The 13,679-nt window shown below is 46.2% G+C and overlaps 1 protein-coding gene across 1 annotated transcript; it reads right to left on the minus strand.

Annotated features, from left to right (window-relative positions):
• Window positions 1-1,618: 1,618 nt before the first annotated feature.
• On the minus strand, window positions 1,619-12,507 carry LOC136653054 (vomeronasal type-2 receptor 26-like). The gene is made up of 4 exons (XM_066629979.1): window positions 12,470-12,507; window positions 11,799-12,090; window positions 4,553-4,679; window positions 1,619-2,523 (listed from the first exon to the last, which is right to left on the minus strand). Exons 1-4 carry the CDS (start codon window positions 12,505-12,507, stop codon window positions 1,619-1,621), a joined length of 1,362 nt encoding a protein of 453 aa, XP_066486076.1.
• Between the last annotated feature and the right edge of the window lie 1,172 nt (window positions 12,508-13,679).

The following is a 13,679-nucleotide window of genomic DNA, read 5'->3' on the forward strand; positions in this document are numbered from 1 at the left end:
TTCCTCATCACCAGTGTTGGGAACTTGAGTCAGTGACTTGACCTGAGTCGCAAAAATATGTGATTTTTGCTGACTCAGCAACTTGTGGGTCATGTGTATGGAAGACTCTGAAAAAAACTTGAGTCTGGGGTCCCCTGACTCGGCACTTGTCCCCGCACTTGCTGACTCGAGTCTGCCTGTGTCTGGAGGTGCTTCCCTACTATTTCGCTGTGTGGAAAACCTTGTGGGGCAAGCATTCCGATGGGCAAGCAGCAGAGAGTTCCAGCTGGGAGCCAGGAAAGGGTTAATGCGAGCAGGAGGAGGAACTCTCTTTTCCCATCTCTGATAGGAAGGAAGGAATGGATGATCATTGGACAAAGGATGGGCATTCTCATATTTCCATCTTCTGAGGGAATGCTGGAGGAGGAGCAATCCTCATTGAATGGCTGGCGCAAATGGGACTACTTGTGAGTAGGGCTGCCAAGGATTGGGTCATCCTGGTAAGCCTCCCAGCTGCTGCTTGTGAACCTCCTCCCCCTCGCTGCTTCTGTCCCAGCTCTCACTCACTTCCTACCATCCCTTTTGTCCTGTTTACAGATGGGCGTGGATGACAGGGGAATGTTCAAAGAGAGGTCCAACACACACACGCTGTCACTCACTAGCAGCAGCCCTGTTTTTCTGCTTTGGGTTTTTTTTTAAAGGGGGGGGTGACTTGACTTGTCCTTCAGGGTCACTACAGGGTTATTCAGAGACTTGGACAGTGCCCCCTTTATGACTCAATTTCGAGTCGAGTTGTGGGGGGGTCACTCAGCAACTCAACTTGAGTCAAGTCCCACTGGGTTTTCCCATCCCTTCTCATCACCATGGATCCAAATGTTTAAAGACAAGGTTAGGGCATTCTCAGAGAAAAACAGAAACAGTCACCCAAACTCCCATGATGGGAATTGAGATGTAAGAGACAACAATATTCAATACCATGACCTAGAGTGGGCCATCCATGAAGTTAGTTGATGCAGCTCTGGAAACATTTTGCTGGTTCGTATTATGTGACAGAATTTCAAATGTGATTCCTGTTGTTACAACATTCAGACTTCTATGTTCCAATTCTATAGTCTGGGGGTTCCCAAACTTTTAGCACTGGGACTCACTTTTTAATATAACCCTCTCTCGGGACCCACTTAGGTTTACCAAACTTTGAAAAAGGAGATTTAGTAAGAAATAATATTTTAATTATTAATAATAATTAGGAAAAAAGATCCTCAAACGCTTATCTCCTTATATTTAAACATGCTTACAAACTGCAGGAGCTGAGCACTTTACAGGGTAATTAGCAGCTACAGTTAGAGTCTGATTTTTGAACAGCCCCAGGGTTTAAGGCAATTAGTTATCTGATCATCACAGGCCAAAAATCAGGTTGCAATGCACCAGTTTGGGACCACTGACCCACTGCTATAATCTATTATCAAAACTATCTCTGGATAGGAGCACATGAGATACAACTGTTGCTTCTGAAATAGTTCCACCATGCAACTTGCCAAGCATACCTTTAAGGTTATGTTTTTTAAAACAGTTGTGCACTGTTTTGTGCACAACTGACATATAGAAAAATCATACAACACCTCCAAACTCCCAATTCAATTTAATGCTTTCTTCCTTCTGTTAACAGCTTCTTGGAATTGTACTCGGTTCCAAGGGCAATAATGTAACATTTGGGGAGAAAGATACAGGCAAGCAATGCAGTGTTGGAGGCCAAGATGGCAAAGACCTCCACGGCCACTACATATTTCCCCTTGGTGCTCAGGTAGGCAGGAATAAAGGAGATCCAGACACTGCAAAAGACCAACATGCTGAAGGTGATCAGTTTGGCTTCATTGAAAGTGTCAGGCAGTTTTCTGGCTAAGAAAGCAACAATAAAACTGACAGTAGCCAAGATGCCAATGTAACCCAGTACGGAGTAAAACATGGTGATCGAAACTTCATTACATTCCACAATGATCTGCCCAGTCTGGGAGTGCATGTCAACATCTGGAAATGGAGGTGAGGTTGACAGCCATGCAATGCAAATACCCATTTGAATAAGGCAGCAGGAAAGAACAATGGAGTGAGCCACTTTTTTCCCCAGCCATTTCCTCATCCTGTTATCTGGCTGAGTGGCCATGAAGGCCAGGACCACCATGATGGTTTTTGCCAGCACACAAGAAACAGCCACAGAGAAAATAATGCCAAAAGCTGATTGCCGGAGAAGGCAGGAAACCTTCCCAGGCTTGCCAATGAAGAGCAGGGAAGAAAGGTAGCAAAACAGGATGGAGCCAAGAAGAACACAGGTGAGCTGCCTGTTGTTGGCTTTGACAATGGGAGTGTTCCAGTTCTTCCTAAAGGTGAGTATCACCAGGCTTGTGACCACAGCAAAGGACATAACCAGGGAAACCAAAATCATCCCTAATGGCTCTTGGTAGGAAAGGAAGGTGATGACTTTGGGAATGCACTGGTCTTGGTTCTTGTTTGGATAGTCCTCTTCCGGGCATCTGATGCAATGAACTGCATCTGTAAGGGACAAGCAGAACACCATTTGAAACGGAGCGGTGCCCCTTCCTCTTGTAGTGAAACACCAACTCTCCTGTGAAGAGGTGAAGCTGCCAGAGAGGCATAATCGCCACCTTAATGTTTGGATTCTACCACTATATAGGGGGGAGGAAACACTGTTAGCCACCTTGACTACCTTCTGATGGGGAGAGGAAGGGCAGGGCATGAATACCTGCAATATACTACGCTAGAGCTCTATTCATTCATGTGGTGCTTGTTGACTGATAATAAAATTTATTAAATAGCATAGTATCTAACTCTGGGGAAGAGGAGTTCAAATGTGTATAGTACTGGCAATGGTCACAAACCTACACAGAATTCATCACTGCTGAATTGGCTGATTTATACATGCTTATTTATTTAAGGACGTATTCCATCATTAAGGAATATATGATGTCAGGGTCCCCCTAACTAACCTGGAGGAAACCTGGAGGGAACAGGCTTGCAAGGGAAGGAGGAGACAGGCTCCAAAGCCAGCAGCAGGTGGAGTACCGGTCTGGTGAGCCAGGAGAGGGAGGAGAAACACCAGGCTCCAGCGTTTTGGCTCTCACAAGCAGTGAGGGGAGGGGCTAGGAGAGGCCAGTCAGTCTTTTAACCCTCCCATGGAGGAAGGGGCGGGGCCTGGAGGGGCTGGTCATGAGCCTAAAGCTCAGCTGGGACAAGGATTAAGTCATTCTGGGGCAGGCAGCTGGAGGGAGCAGAACCCAGCCTGCCCATGAACCAAAGACTGGCTAGGAGCTAAACAGCCCTAGCAGCTGGGGGAGATGGACCGGGTGACGCAACCTCCTTCCCCCCACACTCTCTGCTGAGGCCCCGGTGGCTGTGCTGTTGCTCTGGGAGACAGAACCTCCAGTGCCCTGCTGCTGCCTCTTGCTAATACGAGGGTCCCCTTCAAGCCAGGACCCCACGTATGAGTTTACAGCCCAATTCTATCTTAACTCCCTGCATGGCGAAGCAGCAGTGTCAATGCTGTGCCTGCTGCATCCCATGAGGGAGTTTCAGCCTCCTGTGGGGAGGGGACACTTTGGCTCTACCAAGTGCTGGTGCACGTCCATATGGACCAGTGCAGGCAGATTGCCCCTGGGAAGAGGTTTTGGATTTGACTGCCACTGAATCGACCCCTTTCCCAGGTGCAATCCGCCCTCCTCCCCTCCGCGTCACCTTCCCATTCTCCCCTCCCCCTGCCCTATTCCAACCTCTCCCTGCCTCCCTCTCACCTCCTGTGCAGCCTAACCTCAGGCAGCAGACATACCTAGGCTGTTGCTGCATGGACCTAGCCAGGCCTTGCCCTTCAGTGTGGTGTTTGCAATAACCAGAAAGAACATCACTCCACCGTAACATGTATGCCGGCAGTGTAATGGCCCACTGGGACTGGGTTGTTTGTGTCCCCGAAAGGAAACTGACATTTGAAAATGTGATTTATGGCTCAGTCTTCACAAGCACATGGGCCAGGGCCACCAGTGTGAATGGTTGGCAGCCCTGGGCATGCACCAATGTGTTGCCCACATCAAAGCCAGTACATTGCTCGGGGTTGGTTCTGGGGCATGCTGGGGAGGATATTGATGGGGATCAGAGCTGAGCAAGGACATTCTGAGCCTGGGCTTAGGGTGGATACCTACAGCAGCAGTGCCACATATATCTTATGCCCTCTTTTGGCCATGACATGCTCCCTCGGGCCCACTTGATGCCAAATAGCCTGGCATAGATCAAAGTAGGCCTGCTAAGGACAATGGCGCAGTGGACACAACCTGTATGCCAGCCAAGGATAACATTTGGCCATTTGCCCAATGAAATATATAATTCCATATGTCAGCTAAATAGAAATATGGCATGTTGATTTCAAAAACAGCCTTCTGAAGTATTGACTCTCTTAAAGATTATTTCCCATAATTGATTCAAGTGTTCTGTGTATAGAAAAAAGTAATATCAAGTGAAGAGTAAAGAAATATTTAAAAAATATCTCCAGGCACATCTGTGCAGCCTTACTCACCGATTTGATTAGAAATCGTGCCTTCTGGGCAAGGAGTACAGTCATAGCAACAAACAGGTTTCCCCTCTTGAACGGTCCTGCTGTGTCCAACATGGCAGCTCTCAACACACGTTGAACGGGGCAGCATCTAACAATAAAAAGCAGCAGACAAGTTGAAGCAAACCTTTGATTCTGATTGTTACAGTCATCCTATTTAATACTAGGGAAAGGTTTGACTGTGAGCAGTCACTATGACAAATCTTCTGACCGTGCTTGTTCATGCTTTAGACCAGTGTTACTCAGTGCTGCTCCCCAGAAGTACCACTTGCTCCAATGCTCTCTACAGAAGTACCACCAGATGACAACATCGCCCGTTACTTCCAGGTTTGGAGACCGCAACAAGAGCTTCCAATGGCAGTAAGAGGATCAGGATGGATGGGAGGGCTTTTTCAAGCACGTGAAAACAGTGTGCTGGAGCTCTACCTCCAGCTGAAGCAGGCTGAGCCTCCTACCACCATTTGAAGTTCCCATTACGGTGCTGCACGTACCACCCAACACAGCCCAGTGTACCACTGGTGGGATGCGTACCACCGATTGAGAATCCTTGTTTTACACTCATGTTAAAATATTTTATCCTTCTGTCCATAATTCTTTTGATCTAAGTCTTTATCCAGTTGCTACAATTTCATGATATATCTATTCTTTCTGGTGAAACTTCAAGCTTTTATTGTCTGGATGCTATCTTAGAACACTTAATTGTACTTATTTATTGAAAGATCTATACTTCTTTTGGGGGGCATTACTGTCAACTTCTGGCAGTGAAGGGAAGCTGGCAGTGGGGTGGGCAGTGGGCAGAATGGAACAGGAGGGGGAGGAATGGGGAAGATTCTGGGCAGGGAGGGGGCAGGGAGGTGGTAGAACAGGGCACCACCCAGCAGCACTGATGCACGCAGGATCCTAACCCCAATCTGTCTCCCCTTCTCTCCTGTGCTCTCCTTGGACTTGCACCAACGAAATAGGTGGTGCAGGTCTGAGGATACCCAATGAATGGTAGAGCAGATCTTTGCCCTGGGGTAAAGGAATGAAAGTGCCATTACTTCGTGGAGGTCTCTAGACTCCCCCCCCCCCAGGTTACAGCACGTGCACTCCATTGGTATGGCTGCATCAGCAGGGGGAGGATTTAGTTAGGATTGGGCTGTTCATTACCTTCAATTCCATTCTATGTCCCTTTCAATAAAAACTGTCTGTGGAACAAGGTTACTCCCTACTCCTGTGCTGTGAGAGGACTCAAATTACCCCATATGATGCCAGCTATAGGGGATAAGGGTAGTCAGACAATGAACAGAAGACACTCAATCAGTGATACGACAACGCCTAGACAGTAGCCCTTGCAAGTTTATGGTTGCAATTCTATACTTTTACATGAAATTAAGCACAACTGAACATAATGAGAATATATTCCCAAGTAAACACGTACAGATGTGCACTGGTATCTGCAAGGTTTCCATTCCAGAACCCCCTATGGTTAACCAAAACTGCAGATACCAGGGAATGCCGCCCGCCCTCTGGAGCCGAGGGACATGGAGCTCCCCTTGCCACTAGAGTGTCCTCTGAGCCCAGCAGAGTCCGCAGACGTCCATCCACAGCCTCTGCCATGCTCAGACCGACACCAACAGTTTAAAAAAATGGTGCTTCTGGTTTCTGTGTGAAACTGGAAGAGACAATTTTTAATGCCTTATAAGGAATTGGGAGGCCCAAGGGATGTGGGCGTGGGGGAGATAGGTACTCAATCCTCAGGTAAGTGAATTCACTGATATGCCCCCCGCCTCCCAGATAGCACTGTGCATTAAGTAATGAGTTTTATTTCTACCTGCTTGAATTTGCTGTTCCATACAGCGGTATCATCAGTGATGCTGAACTCCTGACTTGGAGAAATCATTCCAACTCGGACCTTAAGAAAGGACTGATTGGGGAAAGTCACCCAGTTGATGATATTGAGTCCAGATGATAATTTCTCATTGGCAAACCAAACTTCATGCCCAGCACCATTGTTAAAGTGGATGTCTTTCAGGAGAGAGTGTAGCTAGGTTGGGAGGGAATAGATGTATAACAATTTATACCATAGAGCCCTTTCTCTCAGTGTGTCCATTGCCACTGAGTGCACTTCTTTCCTCCAAAATATTCTTTAGACATGAAGTTTACGAGAATCAGTTTGGCAATTTTTCCTCATCTTCCTTCTCACTTTATCATCACCTAATATTTCCAAAACTGTGCAACTCTTTTTATTTGGTTCTCTGTTCTTAGGTTTCCTGACCTTTTCCTGGTTTTCCACTAGATTCATGGTAACAGCTTCACTATGTGGTTTCACATAGCTTCAATGTACCGTGTTTTCAACGTACAATGGAAAGTTTCTGTATGTGGTTTCAGCCATCAGACATTTATATCCTACCTTTTCTTCCCTATTATGGAGCTCAAGGTGGCATAGATGGAGTTTCTAAGAGGTAACGTCACAACTGCAAATGTGCTTAACTTCCACAAAGCAGCTGTTTCATGTGCCTTAGTGACTGGGGACATGATTTCATCTGTAACAACAAGGAAATTCTAAGCACCATTCTTCAGAAATGCATCCCACTGACCCCAGTAGCAACCTTCTCCCAGATAAATGCTCAAGATTGCCCTGTAAGTCATTCAATAATATTAGAAATGTACCTGCCAGGGTTCAATATTCAAATGCTTGTATTTGCTTCTGTCGGGCACTGCACTTTTCCTGGATGCACCTATGGCATGCAAAGCATGTGCTACAGCATAGAGAGCATTGTAAATATGGTAGCTCTGACCACTCATCTCCATCTCAAACCGAGACCCAGGCAAACTCTCCAGCTTCTCCTCTCCTGTACAGTGTTCACAAACTTTTATTTCTTTATTAAGGCAACATCTGAAAGCCTTTTGCCAGAAAAAACAAAGGAAATGTGACAGGGATTTATCAGGCTTTAAGTTCTGAAGGAAGTCCTTGAATCCTGGCACGACTTCTGAGGAATCTGAGAAAGACAATGTGCCATGGAAAGTTTCTGAACAGAAACCCTCAGCTGAAATTTCGGTGATAAAATCCCATTGAGGGGGTGTGATCCAAACCTTCCCTATGTGGTGCCTCTGTATAAATTCAGTAAAATGTAAAATCGTTGCCAAAACGCGCAGAGACTGAGCATTTCCACTGACAATAACCACACTGACTTCAGTCAATAGAAGTGCTGAGTATACTTTAGGTACACTGTCAAGGTATCGATCTGTATTAGCATTCCTGTCTCCGCCAGTCCTTTCCTGGAAGGCAACACAAATGCTGTTCTGAGCAAACAAAGGGGTCAGGATCTTCAGAAAGCTTTCTCCGCTCTCATCACCTGACACAATGAGGCCGATCCAGGTCCATTTGAAATGCAGAAGTAGCTGGACTATCCCTGTGTGGAGAGTCCCTTCCCTTGGTGCATTCCAGTACACAGAGGGCAAATGGTGTCCAGTGGGTGGAGTTTCATATGCACCATAGGTGAGCTAGTAGGGAAAATATGGCTCATTACTAGAGGTGGGTGAAAACAGGGATAGCCAAACAAAAATACATAATATTGCTTTCTGCACCTCATTTTTGCAACACACACACACACACAGAGAAATCTGCAAAAAAAACAAAAACCTTTTTATTTGGTTTGTATTTATTATTTAATGGATGGTGCATGGGTAATGACTGAGGCTGCATCTGCTGCCACGATACCACCTATATCACATACCTAATACACTTTTAACGTGATTACAATTCATCATGTAAATTTTGAATAAAAAACACATAACACCGCTTTCTGTACTTCTAACTCTGGAAAACACCAAAATCTGCAAAAAATAAAACTGTTTTCACCCACCTCTACTCATTAGAGCTTTGAGAATTAACTGCATTGCTCTAAACCAGGGGTGCCCAAACCCCGGCCCTGGGGCCATTTGTGGCCCTCAGGGAACCCCCAGTATCCAATGAGCCTCTGGCCCTCCGGAGATGTGCTAGAGCCCACACTGGCCCAAGGCAACTGCTCTCAGCATGAGGGCGACTGTTTGACCTCTTGCATGAGCTGTGGGATGAGGGCTCCCTCCACTGCTTGCTGTTTCACATCTGTGATGCAGTAGCGGCAGCAAAGGAAAGGCCAGCCTTGCTTTGTGCAAGGCCTTTTATAGGCCCTGAGCTATTGCAAGACCTTCATTCATTCATAAAAGTTCATCTTTAATATATATTTATGTAAACAGATGTAAATTTATTCACATTTTAAATGTAAATTAATTCTTTTTTCCCCCGGCCCCAACACAGTGTCAGAGAGACGATGTGGCTCTCCTACCAAAAACTTTGGACACCCCTGCTCCAAACCAATGTGATTCCCTCCAAAGTTAAGATGCAGACTTTTGTTTCTGGGTTATATTTGAATATGAACTCTGTCTCTGTTTAACTGAAGATATTCTCACCTAAAAATGTTAGTAACTATGGTACTTGACTCAGCTGTTGCTTTAGTCACTGCTGTAGTTCATATATCCATTTTTAAAAAACAAAACACTTGCCCTCCATGAGTTGTATCCAAAGAAAATAGGCATGATTTAAATCAATGACAAGTTAGTGGTGTTATCATGTCATGTGACTCATGGTAGATGCTACAGACCAAAGCTTTGCTTTGAGAAAATACTCAGGTCATGAATTTTTAAAACATTCCAGCTTCTTTTTTAAGAATATAAAGAAACTTTCAGGTTCCCCACTCCTCATTTTTATCCATAGTATCTAGAATACATAGGGGAGTGAGAGCCCAATCCTGTGCTCGGCGGCATGGATCGTAAGGCCACCAGCGCTGGCCGGTGCTGGGCTAGCACGGGGCAGTCGCCCAGCTTCCAGACCGCCAAGCCATGGCACGGTAAGTGGGGTCTGGGACGGGGGCGGGGAGGAGGTGTTTCGGGGAGGGGGAGGCCGTCAGAGGGCAGAGAGAGGGTGGGGGAAGCATGCTGGGGGGTGGACAGGAGTCGTGCCAGGGGAGGGAGGAAGGCAGGTCCACGGAGCTCCGCTCCACAGGATTCAAGGCACTCGTGTAGGGTGCAGAGCCCTACACGAGTGCCTTTATCTTACCGCTGACCTTTTGGTTGGCGGTAAAATGAGTAGCCCCATTGCGGGGCTGCTTACCTTACTCAGGGGAAGGGGATGAAAATCCCCTTCTCCCGAGGCGCTTCCCGCAGTAGCTCGGGAGGCGCAGGATCTGGCGGCAGCCCTTCTCGGTGCTGCCGAGCCTGGGCGCCCCGGGCAGCTCAGGATTGGGCTGTGAAAGATGCAAACTGTGAAGAAAGGCAGCATGAAGGAAGTGGGAGGGTTGGGCAGAAAAGCCACTCATAGCCCATCCTATGGACCTGTCACATTGCAGGCCAAACAAAAGGCCCAGGACCTTATGGCCATGCAAAATTTGATGCACCGCAGTGTGAGGCCGGGGGGGGGGGATCCCAGTGTCAGGCCTGGGCTTCCAGGGACTAGGCTATAACTAGACATAAAGTACAAAACACATTTATTCAGGGTTGCATTTCCACCACAGTTTGAAAGCACTATCAATGCACTTCTATTTCCCCAATGCGTTCTGAAGAATGTACTTCATCAAGGGTAGCTGTAACAGTACCTTAGCAAACTGCAATTCCTCCAGAATGCATTGGGGGAATAGAAGCACACTGAAAATGAATTAGAGCCGCAGTGTAGCCCAGGCCATTTCCATAAGCACCAATCAATGTGTATTAGTGCAATTCCACCATGGGAAAGTGAACCTTGCACCTGCAAAACAGAACATCTAGGCCCCAATAGTTCAGTTCACAGAATTCCCAGGTCCCAATAGTCAGCTCTGTCCCTTCTTCTAGTTTAGTGCATGTCTAGAACACATAGCCTTGGATCAAGTTTGCAAGTGTTTTGGCATTGTTAACAGTATGGAGCAGGGGTGCCATTGCAAAATTTGATGCACCACAGTGTCAGGCCTGGGCTTCCAGGGGACTAAACTATAACTAGACATAAAGTACAAAACAAATTTATTCAGGGTTGCATTTCCACCACAGTTTTGAAACACTATCAATGCACTTCTATTTCCCCAGTGCATTCTGAAGAGTGTACTTCACCAAGGGTAGCTTTAACAGTGCCTTAGCAAACTGCACCTCATTTTTGCAACAAATTTTTGCAAGTTTCAAATACGGGGTCTCCATATCCGTGAATCTTGTGTCTGCGGTTTCAGGTATCTGCAACTGTGGGGGTACCCCCCTCCCTCTGTGTGTCCATTAAATCCTTTTGAAAAGTTATCTGGGCGAAAATCAGCTTGCTGAAACAAGCCAATTTTTGCCCCAGTGACTCTTTAAAATGATGCAATGGACATGTGGCGGGGGGACCTTCCCACTCCTCACCTTCCCCACACACCCATTAAACTGTTTTAAAAACTTATCAGGTACACGTTCTTGCTTAAGCAGGTTGCATTGGCGGCCAGCAGGAAGGAAGGAACTGCAGTGAGGTCTTTCTACTGACCTTAGTGGTGTTCCCTTTAACCATTTCAACTGCTTTGTATATGCTAAGAGAACACCAGTGAGGTCAATCGAAAGACTTCACTGCAGTTCCTTCCTTCCTGATGGCTGCAAAGCAAGCAGATTTAAGCAAGAACATGCATTCAGTCAGTTTTTAAAATAGTTTAATGGTGCAGGGGAGGACCATTTAATGGTCCCCACCCCCATGTGCCTTCCCGTGTGCCCATTACATCATTTAAAAAAATTATTGGGCTGAAAATCGACTTGATTTTCTCCCCAGTAAGTATTTGAAAGGTGTAAAGGGCATGCAGTGGAGCTTCCATGGGGTGGGGGCTATCTGCTATATCTGTGAATCCCAGGTATCCACGGGGGGGGGGGGGGTCCGGAACAGATCCCGTGCTGAGTCCAGGGCACATCTGTACCGTAACAAGTTCAGCTAAGGGACACAGTATCAGTACCTGGTTGCTGGGGCTTGTGGAGCAAAACCCTCACACTGGCATCCCCCAACCCACTACTGGCATTTTGAAAATTACCATTGCCATTGCTTTTGAGAGTTCAGGAACTGCCCTTCAAAATGGGCCTTCTGATCGTTGTGAGGTCTTGGTCAATGCCCAACCTGGCAAAACCCTCATGCTCCCCTGACCAGCCATAAGGAGAACTAAAATGATAAATGAACAGCAGCAGTTCTTCAGCCCTGCCTAAATACATGTTAATATACCTGGGGGATCTTGTAGAGGCTCAAGATGGAGTGCATTTGGATGATATATTCTACAGTGAGTCCACCAATGACAGACAAGACATTCTCTTGATTATCACACTTGTAGTTGGGTACATTCCTTTGCAGTTTGAAAAGTAGATCCACGATTGACTCATATGTGACCATTCCTTCAAAAAGGTTGTCATAGATGTTCATCCCCAAGGTGATGTTGGGCAGGAGATGGGGATTCCCATTGATCTCTTGAATGGCAAACATGAAGGACAGGAGAGGCTGATAATCCTTAGGCTCTAGCCTGCAATGAGATCAAAACTGAGACTTAGATATCCAGAGAATGTCTAGCTTGTTGTCACTATTACCACATGTACTAGTGCACAGAAGACCTCCCCCAACACAATGAAAAAGCAGGCAAAGGAAAAAAGAGTGACAAGGTAGAGGCAAATGAATCTTTACTCTGCATGTTTAGTGAACATGTTCATTTGAGGAGGAGAAAAGGGAGAGATTGGAAGTACTACACCTTTGCTTGCAAATCTGGGGTATGTAAAGATGGAGGACATTTGGATACCATATTCTATAGTGAGTCCACCAATAACAGACATGACTTTGCCTTATCACACTTGCAATTGGGTACATTCCTTTGCCATCTGAACAGTAGATCCAGGGTAGATTTGTACGTGACCATTCCTTCAACAAAGGTGTCATAGGTGTTCATCCCCCAGCATAATGGGTACCAAACAATAAACAACTTACAGAAAACCTTGTAACTCCATATTTGGGAGTTTCTGAAAGTTGACTGCATTCTTTAGAGGACGTATAAGAGACAGGACCCCGGCAATGATAGTATCTCCTGGCCTATACAGATTCTTTTCAATATCACAATATTTCAATTCAGTCATAACTTCCCAGCAGGCCTGAGAAGGGAGAAGGAGAAACCACAGGAGCAGGAACAACCACTGGGCTGCAAATGCAAGCCTGACCCTGCTCATGAGCAAGTCACAGCTGCTCATCTGCATCCTGAACTCCGCTTCCTACTTGAATTACCTCTCTGGTAGGAACCTTGCAAGAATGTCACTCAGGAGCTACACAGAAACAGAGCTCTGGTCGGAGAGATTCAGCTCAAAGGCTCTTCTCTATGTGATGAACAACTGGGGAGATGCCTGATGAATCTATGCATCTCCATGGAGCAGCAATTCAGCACTATGTGGCAGTTCAGAGTAAAAGCACCTACATTTTTCATACAGATTAGTTACTTGTCGCTGACTGTATAAGGAGAAAAATGACAGTGGTTTGGATAATTATGGAGTACGTAAATAGCTCCCTGATGGTCAAGATTCTCTATACCACATGAAAAACATACATGTTTTTGAGGACTGAATGAGACAAAGAGTGGGGGTTGATCTGAATTGGGATAATGACAGGTGGCAGAGTGCTTTGTCATCATCTCAATCCGTATTGCCCCCCCCAACTCAGTTTGTATAGCTCAGACAAACTGTGGTATTTTTAAGTGCTTAAGCAGAAGCACACAGAAAGCCATGGTGCGATGGCAATTGCAGGCAAACCCCCCTTGTTACGGCAAACCGACAAGGATGCTAGTTCCCAGGCTGAAGTGTGACAATAGCTGATACAGCACTCTGTGAAGAAGCACCCATTGTTCTCACCCCTGTATGAGATTCTAATGTGGCTTTATCTGAGAACTGAATGTAGCAATGTTGCAAGTACAATAAAAACGCAGGAGGAGGCTAGTAGAATCAGCTTCTCTCTCTCTCTGCACTCTCAACCCTCAATATGTCTGCTGTCTCTTGATTTTCTGTCTAACCATTCATTGCTTCTGCTCTCGCACCTATATCCAGCAACCTGACCCCTGGGCTTTGGTTGCTCCCCCAA

Source organism: Tiliqua scincoides, chromosome 5 (assembly GCF_035046505.1).
Source record: "Tiliqua scincoides isolate rTilSci1 chromosome 5, rTilSci1.hap2, whole genome shotgun sequence".
NCBI lineage: Eukaryota > Metazoa > Chordata > Lepidosauria > Squamata > Scincidae > Tiliqua > Tiliqua scincoides.